This window comes from Mustela nigripes, chromosome 17 (assembly GCF_022355385.1).
Source record: "Mustela nigripes isolate SB6536 chromosome 17, MUSNIG.SB6536, whole genome shotgun sequence".
Classification (NCBI taxonomy): Eukaryota; Metazoa; Chordata; class Mammalia; order Carnivora; family Mustelidae; genus Mustela; species Mustela nigripes.
In genome coordinates, this window is record NC_081573.1 from 43,302,830 (window position 1) to 43,316,938 (window position 14,109).

At 38.2% G+C, this 14,109-nt stretch overlaps 1 protein-coding gene across 1 annotated transcript in view; it reads left to right on the forward strand.

Moving 5' to 3' along the window:
- Positions 1-14,109, forward strand: part of SNTB2 (syntrophin beta 2) — a 116,782-nt gene that overhangs the window by 59,922 nt on the left and 42,751 nt on the right. The window contains exon 3 of the mRNA XM_059383027.1: positions 7,450-7,660. Within this exon, the coding sequence (XP_059239010.1) occupies positions 7,450-7,660 (211 nt within the window). The remainder of the gene's footprint in view (positions 1-7,449; positions 7,661-14,109) is intronic.

Genomic DNA, 14,109 nt, shown 5'->3' on the forward strand with positions numbered 1-14,109 from the left:
TTGAACTGGCAAAGGACGTTTTCTTTATTCAGTCTTTTGATAATGCTAATTTCCTCTAGAAAACCCCTCACAGACAAACCCAAAAATACTGTTTTGCCAGGTATCTAGGCAAAGAATTTTTAAAACTCAACAGTAACAAGCCAACCCAATTAAAAATGGGAAACAGATCTGAACAGCCACCTCAGCAAAGAAGAAATGCAAATGGCAAATAAGAATATGAAAAGTGCTCAACTTACATATCACTAGGGAATTGCAAATTAAAACAATGAAATTCCATTGTATGCATATTAGAATGGCCAAAATCCAATGGCCAAAATCCAGGACCAAATGCTGGAGAGGAATGCAGAGCAACAGGAACTCTTATTCATTGTTGGTGGGAATGAAGAACAGAACAGCATCTTTGGAAGATAACTTGGCAGTTTCTTACAAAGCTTAACATAGTCTTACCATATGACCTAGCACTATGCTTCTTGGTATTTAGCCGTAAGGAGTTGAAAACTTATGTTCACACAAAGACCTGCACACAAATGTTTATAGAAGCTTTATTCATAATTGCCAAAACTTGAAAGCAGCCAAGAAGTCTTTCAGTAGGTGAATGAATAAAAAACTGGTACATCCAGACAATGAAATACTATTCATTAATAAAAAGAAAGGAGCTCTCACTCAGAAAACATGACATATAGAGTACTCACAAAAGAAATTGAGGAAGACACAAAGAAACGGGAAAACGTTCCATGCTTATGGATTGGAAGAACAAATATTGTTAAAATATCTATGCTACTTAGAGCGATCTACGCATTCAATCCAATCCCTATCAAAATACCGCAACTTTTTTCACAGAACTGGAACAAATAATCCTAAAATTTGTATGGAACCAGAAAAGACCCTGGGCAGCCCAAGGAATGTTGAAAAAGAAAACCAAAACTGGTGGCATCACAATTCCAGACTTCATGCTCTATTACAAAGCTGTCATCATTAAGACAGGCACAAAAACAGATACACAGATCAATGGAACAGAATAGAGAACCCAGAATTGGACCCTCAACTCTATGGTCAACTCATTTTTGACAAAGCAGGAAAGAATATCCAATGGAAAAAAGTCTCTTCAACAAATGGTATTGGGAAAATTGGGCAGCCACATGCAGAAGAATGAAACTGGACTATTTCCTTATACCACACACGAAAATAGACTTAAAATAAATGAAAGACCTCAGTATGAGACAGGAATCCACCAAAATCGTGAAGGAGAACACAGGCAGCAACCTCTTCGACCTCAGCAGCAGTAACCTTCCTAGACATGTCTCTAAAGCAAGGGAAACAAAGGCAAAAATGAATTATTGGGACTTCATCAAGAAAAAAGTTTTGCACAGCAAAGCAAACAGTCAACAAAACCAAAAGATACCCAACAGAATGGAAGAAGATATTTGCAAGTGACATATCAGATAAAGAGCTAGACCCAAAATTTACAAAGAATTTAGCAAACTTAACACCCCAAGAACAAATAATCCAGTCAAGAAATGGGCAGAAGACATGAACAGACATTTCTGCAAAGAAGACATCCAAAGGGCCAACAGACACATGAAAAAGTGTTCAACATCAACAGCAAGGAAATACAAATCAAAACCACAATGAGATACCACCTCACACCAGTGAGAATGGCTAAAATTATCAAGTCAGGAAATAACAGTTGTTGGCGAGGATGCAGGGAAAGGGGAACTCTCATCCACTGTCAGTGGGAATGCAAGCTGGTGCAGCCATGCTGGAAAACAGTATAGAGGCTCCTCAAAAGGGTGAAAATAGAGCTACCCTACGACCCATCAATTGCACTACTGGGTGTTTACCCCAAAGATACAAATGTAGTGATCTGAAGGGGCATATGCACCCAGTGTTTATAATAGCAATGTCCAAAATAGCCAAACTGTGGAAACAGCCCAGATGTCCATTGACAGAAGAATATATAAAGAAGATACTGTATCCACATACACACACAATGGAATATTATGCAGCCATCGAGAAAAGAAATTTTGCCATTTCCAACAATGTGTGTGGAACTAGAGGGTATTATGTAAGCATAATAAGTCAATCAGAGAAAGACAATTATCATATGATCTCGCTGATATGTGGAATTTAAGAAACAAGGCAGAGGATCATAGGGGAAGAGAGGGAAAAAGTGAAACAAGATGAAACCAGAGAGGGAGACAACCATAAGAGACTCTTTTTTTTTTTTTTTTTTTTTAAGATTTCATTTATTTATTTGAGGGAGAGACAGTGAGAGAGAGCATGAGCGAGGAGAAGTTCAGAGAGAGAAGCAGACTTCCCATGGAGCTGGGAGCCCAATGTGGGACTTGATCCCGAGACTCCAGGATCATGACCTGAGCGGAAGGCAGTCGTCCAACCAACTGAGCCACCTAGGCGTCCCCAAAAGAGACTTTTAATCATAGGAAACAAACTGAGGGTTGCTGGGGGGGAGAAGAGTGGAGGGATGGGATAAATGGGTGATGGACATTGGGGAGGATATGTGTTGTAATGAGCTCTGGGTATTATATAAGACTGAAGAATCACAGACCTGTACCTCTGAAATCAATAGTACATTATAGGTTAATTAATTGAATTTAAATTTTTTTTTAATTTTTAAAAGATTTTATTTATTTATTTAACAGAGATATCACAAATTTGACAGAGATATCACAAATAGTCAGAGAGGCAAGCAGAGAGAGGGGGAAGCAGGCTCCCTGCTGAGCAGAGAACCCTGTGTGGGGGTCAATCCCTGCACTCTGAGACCATGACCCGAGCGAAAGGCAGAGGTTTAACCCTCTGCGCCACCCAGGTGCCCCTAAATTTAAATTTAAAAAATAATAAATAGTAGATCTTTAAAAAAAAAAAAAAGAAGAAGAAGAAGAAGAAGGAAAAGAACTGAGCTCTCAAGCTACAGAAGACACGGAGGAAACTTAAAAGTATATTGCTAAGCCAGTCTCAAAAAGTGACATGCTGTGTGATTCCATGGAGACAGGAAAATGATTAGTGGTTGCCAGGCATCAGGGCCAGGGCCTGAGTGATGGGGAAATCAATAGGTGGAGCACGGAGGATTTTTAGAGCAGTGAAATTATGATTCTGTAGAGTACAGTAATGGTAAATATATGGCATACATTTGTCAAAACTCAGAATATACAACACAAAGAGTGAACTGGGATTTTAGTTAATAGTGTTGTATTAGTATTGGCTGGCTCATCAGTTGTAACAAATGGACCACACCAGTGCAAGATGTTAATAATAGGGTGTATTATGGAGGGACAGCGTGGGGTGTTTCTTACTCAATTTTTTTATGTAAACCTAATACTGGTAAAAGAGTCTATTAAGTTTTTTAAAATCCCCTTTAAGTGTTTTTAGTGGGATTTCAGAAGTAGATGAAATGTGTGTACTCAATTGCTGTGTTATATAGGAAGTTCTAGAAATAGTGGAAATACTTTTTCTTTTAAGATTAGTATAAATAGGGGCGCCTGGGTGGCTCAGTGGGTTAAGCCACTGCCTTTGGCTCAGGTCATGATCTCAGGGTCCTGGGATCGAGTCCCGCATCGGGCTCTCTGCTCGGCGGGGAGCCTGCTTCCCCCTCTCTCTCTCTGCCTGCCTCTCCGTCTACTTGTGATTTCTCTCCGTCAAATAAATAAATAAAATCTTTAAAAAAAAAAAAAAGATTAGTATAAATAATAGGGGCACCTGGGTGGCTTAGTTGGCTGGGTAACTGCCTTCAGTTCAGGTCATTGGTCCTACATCAGGCTCCCCCTGCTCTTTGGGGAGACTGCTTCTCCTTCTCCCTCTGCCTGCTATTCCCTCTGCTCGTGCTCTTTTTCTGTCAAATAAATAAATAAAATCTTATTTAAAAATAAATAAATAATTTTTTAAAAGATATAGTATATTCAGTATAAATAATAGAGAAACAACAACTTGCTTTAGGTTTGTATTCACACATTAATAATCTAGCATCGAATTTTACAGGTAACTACTTGTCATTAAGTAACTTTAAAATCAGTTTGGATACTTTAATGATTATTTGAGCAGTTGCTCTGAATAATATAATTCTTAACTCATCAAAAGAATTAGCACAGAAGTGATTCTGCCTTTTAGTGCAATATTTTATTGTTATTGAGTATAATGTACCATTTTAAATCTTCCCATAACAAATGAATAGCTATTTTTCTTCTAGAGAATATAGCCAATTTTTTAGCCAACAGATATCCTAAGGATCATGACAGCAACCGTTGATGTAGTGAAAAATAACATAAAAAAATAGTATGGGGGCGCCTGGGTGGCTCAGTGGGTTAAGCCTCTGCCTTTGGCTCAGGTCATGATCTCAGGGTTCTGGGTTTGAGCCCCGCATCGGGCTCTCTGTTTGGCAGGGAGCCTGCTTCCTCCTCTTTCTCTCTGCCTGCCTCTCTGCCTACCTGTGATCTCTGTCTGTCAAATAAATAAATAAAATCTTTAAAAAAAAAAAAAAAAAGAAGAGTATGATAAAATAACATAGAGGACAAATTAGAAGTTAATATGAAGTTAATATGATCTGTTTATCTTTCTCTTTCTACCTTTGTTGGGCTTTTAGGATGGAGAAATTCCTCCTGTGTAGGAGTCTGTCCTATTGGTGAACTCTGTGTAGTTTCATTCTTGGGTCCAATTAAATTTCCCCAGGCCATATCTCTTCCTACCGTAATCCATCTTACATCCCAACATAAGATTATTTCCAATTTATATTACAACTTATATTTGTGGTAAAATACACATATTGTGGTAAAATGCACATAACATAAAATTTACCATCTTAGCCATTTTTAAGTGTATAGCTAAGTAGTATTAAGTATATTTGTACAACAATCTCAAGAAATTTTTCATCTTGCAAAACTAAAACTCTGTACCCATTAAACAACTCCCCATTCCCCTGTCCTCCCAACCCCTGGCAACTGCCACTCTAGTTTTTGTTTCTATGTTTTGTTTCTAGTTTTTGTTTCTATGAGTTTGAATACTCTACCTACTTCATATAAGTTGACTCATACAATATTGCTCCTTTAGTGACTGGCTTGTTTCACTTACCATGATGTCTTCAAAGTTCATCCATGTTGTAGCATGTGTCAGACTTTCCTTCCTTTTTAAGGCTGCATAATATTCAATTCTTTGTATAATACCACAGTTTGTTTATCCATTCCATCAGTGGACATTTAGGTGGTTTTTTACCTTTTCTTTTAGAGGGGCCGGAGAGGGAGAGAAAGAATATTAAACAAATTTCGCACCCTTCACAGAAGAACAAAACAAAAGCAAATAGCTCAAATTGCTTACGACTTGCTCTCTAAAGATTTTTTTCAGGGATTGCTGGTTAGCTCAGTTTGTTGGAAGGCTGCCTTCTGCTCGGGTCTTGACCCCAGGGTCCTGGAGTCAAGTCCCATATTGGGCTCCTTGCTCACCCTCTGCCTGTTCCGCCTGCTGCCCCCCTGCTTATGCTCTCTCTCTCTCTCTCACTCTCTGACAATTGATAAATAAAATCTTTAAAAATATAAATAAAATAAAATAAAACATTGTTTTCTGGCTAAGATGGGCTTCAGACTATTCCCAGATCTTATTTTATGTTGTGACTATTTTCTAGAATTTCTTGGCCTTTTAGCTATTTCCCTAGAACTTTGAAGGCATTTAAAACATGGATAGACTGGTGGCTAGCCTTTCAGGTAGCTAGGTGACTAATTCAAGTGGGATGGCAGGTGACTAGATAGGTGAGTTGATAAGTATCAGGTAGAAGTGTTTATAACCCGTTTCACAGCATGACATTACCTGGGTAAGTGTGCCTCGAGGTGGAGAGGCCTCCCTTGCAGTCCTGCTTTGCTCCTACCACCTTGCCTCCTTTAGACAAGAACTTCATAGTAGTTATTACAGTCCTTTCTTTATAGGAGCACTTTTTGTAACTGGTAATTATATTAATTGTTGAATTTCTGCCTTCCCCGTTGGACAGTAGGTCCAGTGAGGATATAGACTATTTTTTTTCTATCTCCACTGTATCTCCAATGTCAGTGTCTCACTGGAGCTGGCATATAGTAGACGCACAGTAAATGTTTACTTAAGAAAGGATAGATTGACCAGAGCTGAAATGACGATGCATATTTGCCATACTAATATGGTAAATTGAAATACTCGAAATCTTAAAGGGCTTAGACAAGTGGCAAAAGAAAGGTGTGCAGGCTTCAAGGCCGGCCCGCTAGTATCCATGTAAACTGCGTATCTTTGGCAGGTGCTGCAGGTGCCCATGACAGTGTGTCAAGGCAGCAAAATCTCTCCTCAGAAAGATGAAAAAATAAAACGATCTGTACCTGGTCAGTGGCAGTTTGTCAGTTTCTAGCCAACCATGAGAAACACTCCTAAGAATTTTATCTTTTTTCCTTTTTGAAAAACGCATATGTTCACTGTTAGAACACAGAAGTGTATGTATGTTATTCACTTATTTTTGAGTTCTTTTAAAATTTTTTTTTTAAAGATTTTATTTATTTATTTGACAGAGAGAGATCACAGTAGACAAAGAGGCAGGCAAAGAGAGAGAGAGAGAGAGGGAAGCGGGCTCCCCGCCGAGCAGAGAGCCCGATGCGGGACTCGATCCCAGGACCCTGAGATCATGACCTGAGCCGAAGGCAGCGGCTTAACCCACTGAGCCACCCAGGTGCCCTATTTTTGAGTTCTTAAACTCATCTTGGCAAAAACTTTGACCGAAACAGCAAACAGCACCCAGTAAATCGCTTTCTAAAATTTGTTTAGTGTACTTGTAAAGAAAGTTAGCAAATTCCTAAAGGTGACTTTTGAAGTTTAGATTGTTCTCAGTGGAACATTAACAAATAACAGTCACAGAGCTGAAGATTTCTTAAGTCTTTTCCTACTATGACTCACTGGATGATTTAATCACATAATGTTACACAGGCCCTAAAAAACAAGTTTCAGAGTTTCATAAAGAGTCATATTCTTCAATTATTTTCTCTTTTCTTTATCCCACTTGGTGGAAATTTCAGTTCATTATTTGGCAGTCACATTTATTTACCTAGCAATACCTTATACCCGAATTTTCTAAGTACTTAAAAAAGTATCAGTTCCTTCTTTACAATGTGCCTATGACATTCAACAAGCACGCTTTCCATTTCTTTGACATGGAAATTAAAGCAAAATGAGGCGTTTTACTATAGACCATACAATAGGTTCCTTCATTTTAGGTCATCTCATTAACACACTGAAACAGCAGACCCCGCAGTTAGTCTTTCTGATGATTATCTTTCCATATGTGGTTTTCTCTGAAATTGGGCCCTAAGGAATTAAGAGAAAGTATCTCTATTCTGGAATGTAAAATTAAAATAGATTTCCAGTTATGTATGTTACACTCTGGCAAGTTTGATGGCTTCTGATCTAGCTTACTTTTTTTTTTCTTTTTCCACACAGATTGATAGAACTACATTCTCCTGATAGCAGGAACACGTTGATCCTGCGCTGCAAGGATACAGCCACAGCACACTCCTGGTTCGTAGCTATCCACACCAACATAATGGCTCTCCTCCCACAGGTATTGGCTGAACTCAATGCCATGCTTGGTGCAACCAGTACAGCCGGAAGCAGCAAGGAGGTCAAGCATATTGCCTGGCTGGCAGAACAGGTAGGTTGAGAGGCAGGGCAAGGTCTCACTGGGTCACCATTCAGGGCCAAGGTGGTTCCCCCATTTCATATATCTATAATATTTATCATGCAGTCAGGTCCTGGATATCTAGCTTGCAGATCTTTTGTTTGTTGTTCTTGTGTTTCTCCTCCCTACCATTTAGTTATTTGTTGCTAATTATCACCTCCACCAGAAGAACTGAGTGTCATGATATCATCATTACAACATAACTAAAAAGAGATTCCTATTACCATCTCTGTCCTTAATGACAGAGGATAATTTTCATGATTTTATAATAGGTTCAGCAAACATTTTCTGCAAAGGGCCAGATACTGTCACAACTATGTGGCAGGTGCAGCAAGAGAACAGTGGCAGACAGTATGAAAATGCAGAGGTGTGGCTGTATTTCAATAAAACTTTATTTATAAAAACAGGTACTAGGCTGCATTTAGCCCATAGGTCATAGTTTCACAACCCCTGTTCTAGTCTGCTGTCAGTTTCAGGGACAGAAAGTTTATTCTCCTGTTCTGGGAAAAGTATAAAATATACAAAATATTTTACAAGACATTAGCCAGATGTATATTTGTCTTCCACAACTGAAAAATGAAGAGAGGAAAAGCAAAACTTAAGTAGACATTGGGTGAAAGGAAAGGAAGAACTTAATGCAAGTTAGTTTGAATCCCATTTTGACAAAAGGGAAACCTTGAATATATATGGTGTTATAGTACATCCTGTTTCTTTTGGGTCCTTCACTGCCAGCTACGGCACCAGGAATTAAAAAAGGAAGATTGAACAAAGGGTTCCAGGATGAGTGTTCAAAGTTGTAGTTCTGGCTTCCACTGTTCTCAGATCTTCCTAAAGTTTCCTTCATCTCTTCGAATCCTACTTCCCTCATGTGTGTCCAAGGGGGCAGGGATTATGTCAGTATCAGCCTAGGAATATTTTGTTCTTTTTTGTTTTGTTTTAACTATGGTTTGTGAGGTCTAGCCCCCTTCCCCCATCCCATGCCCCACCTCATGCCCTACCTCAACCTCAACAGAGTTCTGATTTGATAGATCTGTAGTGGAGTCTAGCAGTCTTGTTTGGTAAGTCACCAGGAGGTTGTGTGGAGACCAACGTTGGACTCCACTAATCTCTTTTTCCTTTTGAGCTCTGAAATTTTATAAATGTTTCAAATAATAATTATAATAAATTAGAACACAGAATTAACACTGATAATTTCTAGGCAGTATAGTCAGGATAACTAAGCAGAGAAGAAACTAATGAGAATCATGTTTTAAGTACTTATGACTTTGAAAGTTTTAGTATTTTAGTTGTTTATCATTGTTACTAAATTTTTAAAAGTTTTTTTATTTTAGTTCCAGCATAGTTAACATACAGTGTTATATTAGTTTCAGCTGTACGATAATGTGATTCAACAATTCTTTTTTTTTTTTTTTTTAAGATTTTATTTATTTATTTGACAGAGAGAAATCACAGGTAGATGGAGAGGCAGGCAGAGAGAGAGAGAGAGGGAAACAGGCTCCTTGCTGAGCAGAGAGCCGGATGCAGGACTCGATCCCAGGACCCTGAGATCATGACCTGAGCCAAAGGCAGCGGCTTAACCCACTGAGCCACCCAGGCGCCCCGATTCAACAATTCTTATGGTACTCATTGCTGATCATGTTAAGTCTACTCTTTAAACTCCATCACCTATTTCACCCATTCCACTATCCACCTCCTATCTGATAACTATCAGTTATTTCTCTATAGTTAAGAGTCTTTTTCTTGGAAAATTAATAACTATTCTTCTTAAATGGTTTCAACGAATGGAAAAGGAAGGAAAACTTCCAAATTCATTCTATGAGTCCAGCATTACCCTGATACCAAAACTAGATAAAGACACATAAAAAAGAGAATTATAGGCTAATATTCCTGATGACCATAGATGAAAAATTCTCAAAACAAAAAAAATACTACCAAACCAAATTCAAAAATACATTAAAAAGGGGTGCCTGGGTGGCTCAGTGGGTTAAAGCCTCTGCCTTCGGCTCAGGTCATGATCCCAAGGTCCTGGGATCGAGCCCCACATCGGGCTCTCTGCTCAGCGGGGGGCCTGCTTCCTCCTCTCTCTCTGCCTGCCTCTCTGCCTACTTGTGATTTCTGTCTGTCAAATAAATAAATAAAATCTTTTAAAAAAAAATACATTAAAAAAAAGATTCATCTCAATCAAATGGGATGTAGTCCTGGGTTACAAGCATGATTTGATTGGCAAATTAATCAATGTCATATATCACATCAATAAGAGAATGGATAAGGACTATATGATCATTTCAGTAGATGCAGAAAAAGCATTTGACAATGTATAACATCCATTCATGATAAAATCTCTTGACAAAATAGGTTTAGAGGGAACGTACCTCAACATAATAAAGACTGGATATGAAAGACCCACAGCAAACATCATACTCAAAGGATGACCACTCATCATTTTTACTTAGCATAATGCCAGAAATCCTACCCATAACAATCAGACAACTAAAAGAAATAAAAGAGATCTGAATTGGTAGGGAAGAAGTAAACTTTCAGTATTTGTGGATGACATGATACTCTATATAGAAAACCTAAAAGACTCCACCAAAAAACTGTTAGAACTGGTCAATGAATTCAGTAAAATCCACAGGATACAAAATTAGTGCACAGAAATCTGCTGCACTTTTATACACTAAAAATGAAGCAGCAGAATGATAAATTAAGAAAAAAATCCCATTTACAATTGCCTCCAAAATATTAAGATATCTAGGAATAAACCTAACCCAAGAGGTGAAAGCCCTGTACTCAGAAAACTATAAAACACTGATGAGAGAGATTGAAGATGACAAAGAAATTGAAAGACATACCATGCTCATGGATTTGAAAAATAAATACTGTTAAAATGTCTATACTATCCAAAACATTCTACACATTTAGTGCAGTCCCTATCAGAATACCAACAGCATTTTTTACAGAACTAGAAGAACAAAGAATACCAAAATTTGTGTGGAACTGCAGTAGACCCCAGAGAGCCAAAGCAATCTTGAAAAAGAAAGGCAAAGCCAGAGGTATCATAATTCTCAACTTCAAAGTGTATTACAAAGCTGTAGTAATCAATACAGTATGGTACTGACTCAAAAATAGACATAGATCAATGGAAGAGAATAGAAAATCCACATGTAAACCCACAATTACATGGTCAATTAATCTTCATAAAAGGAAGAAATAATATAAAATGGGAAAAAGAATGTCTCTACAACAAATGGTGCTGGGAAAATTGGACAGCTGTATGTAAAAGAATGAAACTAGACCACTTTTTTGCACCATACACAAAAATAAATTCAAAATTGATTAAAGACCTAAATGTGAGGGATGCCTGGATGGCTCATTCAGTTAAGCAGCTGCCTTCAGCTCAGGTCATGATCCCAAGGTCCTGGGATCGAGTCCTGCATTAGGGACCCTGCTTCTCCCTCTGCCTGCCACTCACCCTGTTTGTGTTCTCTCTCTCTGATAAATAAACAAATCTTAAAAAAAAAAAAAAAAAAAAAAAAGAAAAAGATCTAAATGTTAGACCTAAAACATCAAAGTTCTAGAAGACAACACAGGCAGTACTTTCTGAGGCAATCGTCTTTTGCTGAAGCAAGGGAAATAAAAGCAAAAATAAACTATTGGGACTTCATCGAAATAAAAAACTTACACACAGTGAAAGAAGCAGTCAACAAAACTAAAAGGCAGCCTACTGAATGGAAGAAGATATTTGAAAATGACATATTTGATAAAGGTTTAGCCAAAATATATAAAGAACTTCTACAACTCAGCTCCCCCCAGAAACACAAGAAACAACCACTGTGGAAAGTAGTAGGTAGATTCCTTATAAAATTAAAAAATAGAACTGTCTTATGATCAAGTAATCACGCTACTGGGTATTTACCCAAGGAATATAAGAACACTAATTTGAAAGCTTACATGCACCCTTATGTTTATTGCAGCATTATTTACAATAGTCAAGTTATGGAAGCAGCCCAAGTGTCCAATGACTGATGAATGGATAAAGAAGATGTTGTATATATACACAATGGAATATTATTCAGCTATAAAAAAGAATGAAATCTTGACATTTGCAACAATACAGATAGGGTTAGACAGTATAATGCCAAGTGAAATAAGTCAGTCAGAGAAAAATACCATATGAATCACTCAAATGTGGAATTTAAGAAGCAAACAAACAAAAAACAAGCAAAGGGAAAGTATAAGAGAGAAACTAATCAAGAAACACACTCTTAACTAGAGAGAACAAGCTTAATGGTTACCAGAGTGGAGGGATGAGTTGAATGGATGGTAGGGATTAAGGAGTACACTTGTTGTGATGATGTATGGAATTGTTGAATCATTATATTGTGCACCTGAAACTAATGTACCATTGTATGTTAACTCACTGAAATTAAAATAGAATTTTAAAAAAATACAATTTTTATCCTCATTAAAAAAAATTTTTCTTATTTTGCCGCTCTTTTTTTCTTTGTTTGTTTTATTTCTTAAATTCCACATATGAATGAAATCATATGGTATATCTTTCTGTGACTGACGTATTTCACTTACCATTATACTCCAGTTCCATCCTTGTTGCTGCAAATGGCAAGATTTCATTCTTTTTATGGCTGAATAATACTCCATTGTGCATCCACATCTTCCTTTTTTTTTTTTTTTTTTTAAAGGCTTTATTTTTAAGTAATCTCTACACCCAGTGTGGAGCTCGGACTTACAACCCTCAGAGATCAAGAGTCACATGCTTGAGCACCTGGGTGACTCAGTTGGTTAAGCTTCTGCCTTTAGCTCGGGTCCTGATCCCAGGGTCCTGGGATCAAGCCCCTCATTGGGCTCTCTGCTCAGCAGGGAGCCTGCTTCTCCTTCTCTCTTTGCCTGCCTCTCTGTCTACTTGTGGTTTCTCTCTCTGTCAAATAAATGAATAAAATCTTTTTTTTTTTAAAGATTTTATTTATTTATTTGACAGACAGAGATCACAAGTAGGCAGAGAGGCAGGCAGAGAGAGAGAGAGGAGGAAGCAGGCTCTCCGCGGAGCAGACAGCCCGATGCGGGGCTTGATCCCAGGACCCTGGGATCATGACCTGAGCCGAAGGCAGAGGCTTTAACCCACTGAGCCACCCAGGCGCCCCAATAAATGAATAAAATCTTAAGAAGAAAGAGTCACATGCTCCACTGACTGAGCCACTCTGGTGCCCCTATACCACATTTTCTTTACTTAATCATCTATGGATGGACACTTGGGCTGCTTTCACAGTTATGCTATTGTAAATAATGCTGTTGTAAGTGGAGGGGTGTATATATTGTTTCAAATTAGTATTTTTGTATTCTTTGGGTATTCTTTAAAGATTTTATTTATTTATTTGACAGACAGAGATCACAAGTAGGTAGAGAGGCAGGCAGAGAGAGAGAGGATTACTCCTCTGCAGGCTCCCCGCCGAGCAGAGAGTTCGATGCGGGGCTCGATCCCAGGACCCTGATATCATGACCTGAGCCAAAGACAGAGGTTTTAACCCACTGAGCCACCCAGGCACCCCTTCTTTGGGTATTCTTACTCAGTAGTTTGATTACTGGATTTTAGGGTAGTTCTATTTTTAGTTTTCTATGGAAACTCCATACTACCTTCCAAGATGACTACAGCAATTTGCATTCCTGCCAACAATGTAAGAGGGTTCTTTTCTCTCCACATCCTTGCCAACACCTGTTGTTCCTTGTATTTTTTCATTGTAGCCATTCTGACAGGTTGATTTGTATTTTCCTGATGATGAGTGATGTGGAGTGTCTTTCTGTGTCTGTTGGCGATCTGGATGTCTTCTGTGTAGAAATGTTTGTTCATGTCTTCTGTCAAGTTTTTTTTTTTTTTTTTTTTAAAGATTTTATTTATTTACTTGACAGAGAGAAATCACAAGTAGATGGAGAGGCAGGCAGAGAGAGAGAGAGAGGGAAGCAGGCTCCCTGCTGAGCAGAGAGCCCGATGCGGGCCTCGATCCCAGGACCCTGAGATCATGACCTGAGCCGAAGGCAGCGGTTTAACCCACTGAGCCACCCAGGCGCCCCTTCTGTCAAGTTTTTAATTGGATTATTCGTTTTTTGGGTATTGAGTTGTATAAGTTCATTATTTCTAAATTTTTATATGTTACTTGAAAAACTCAACTGAGTGGTAATTGTGCTATGCTTTCAGCAATGTTAGAAATCCTCATGATCTTAAAAGGTAATACATTTATTCACAGGGTTCACAGGTCAGAATAAAAAGTTAATAGGTGGAAAATCTTACTCTTCTTTTTGTCCCCCATGAACCCAGTTCCCACCCCTTTTCCCAAAAGGGGTAATCACTTTCACTCCTTTCTAGTAAATCTTTTGAGAGTTTCTTTATGCAAATAGAAGCAAATATGAAC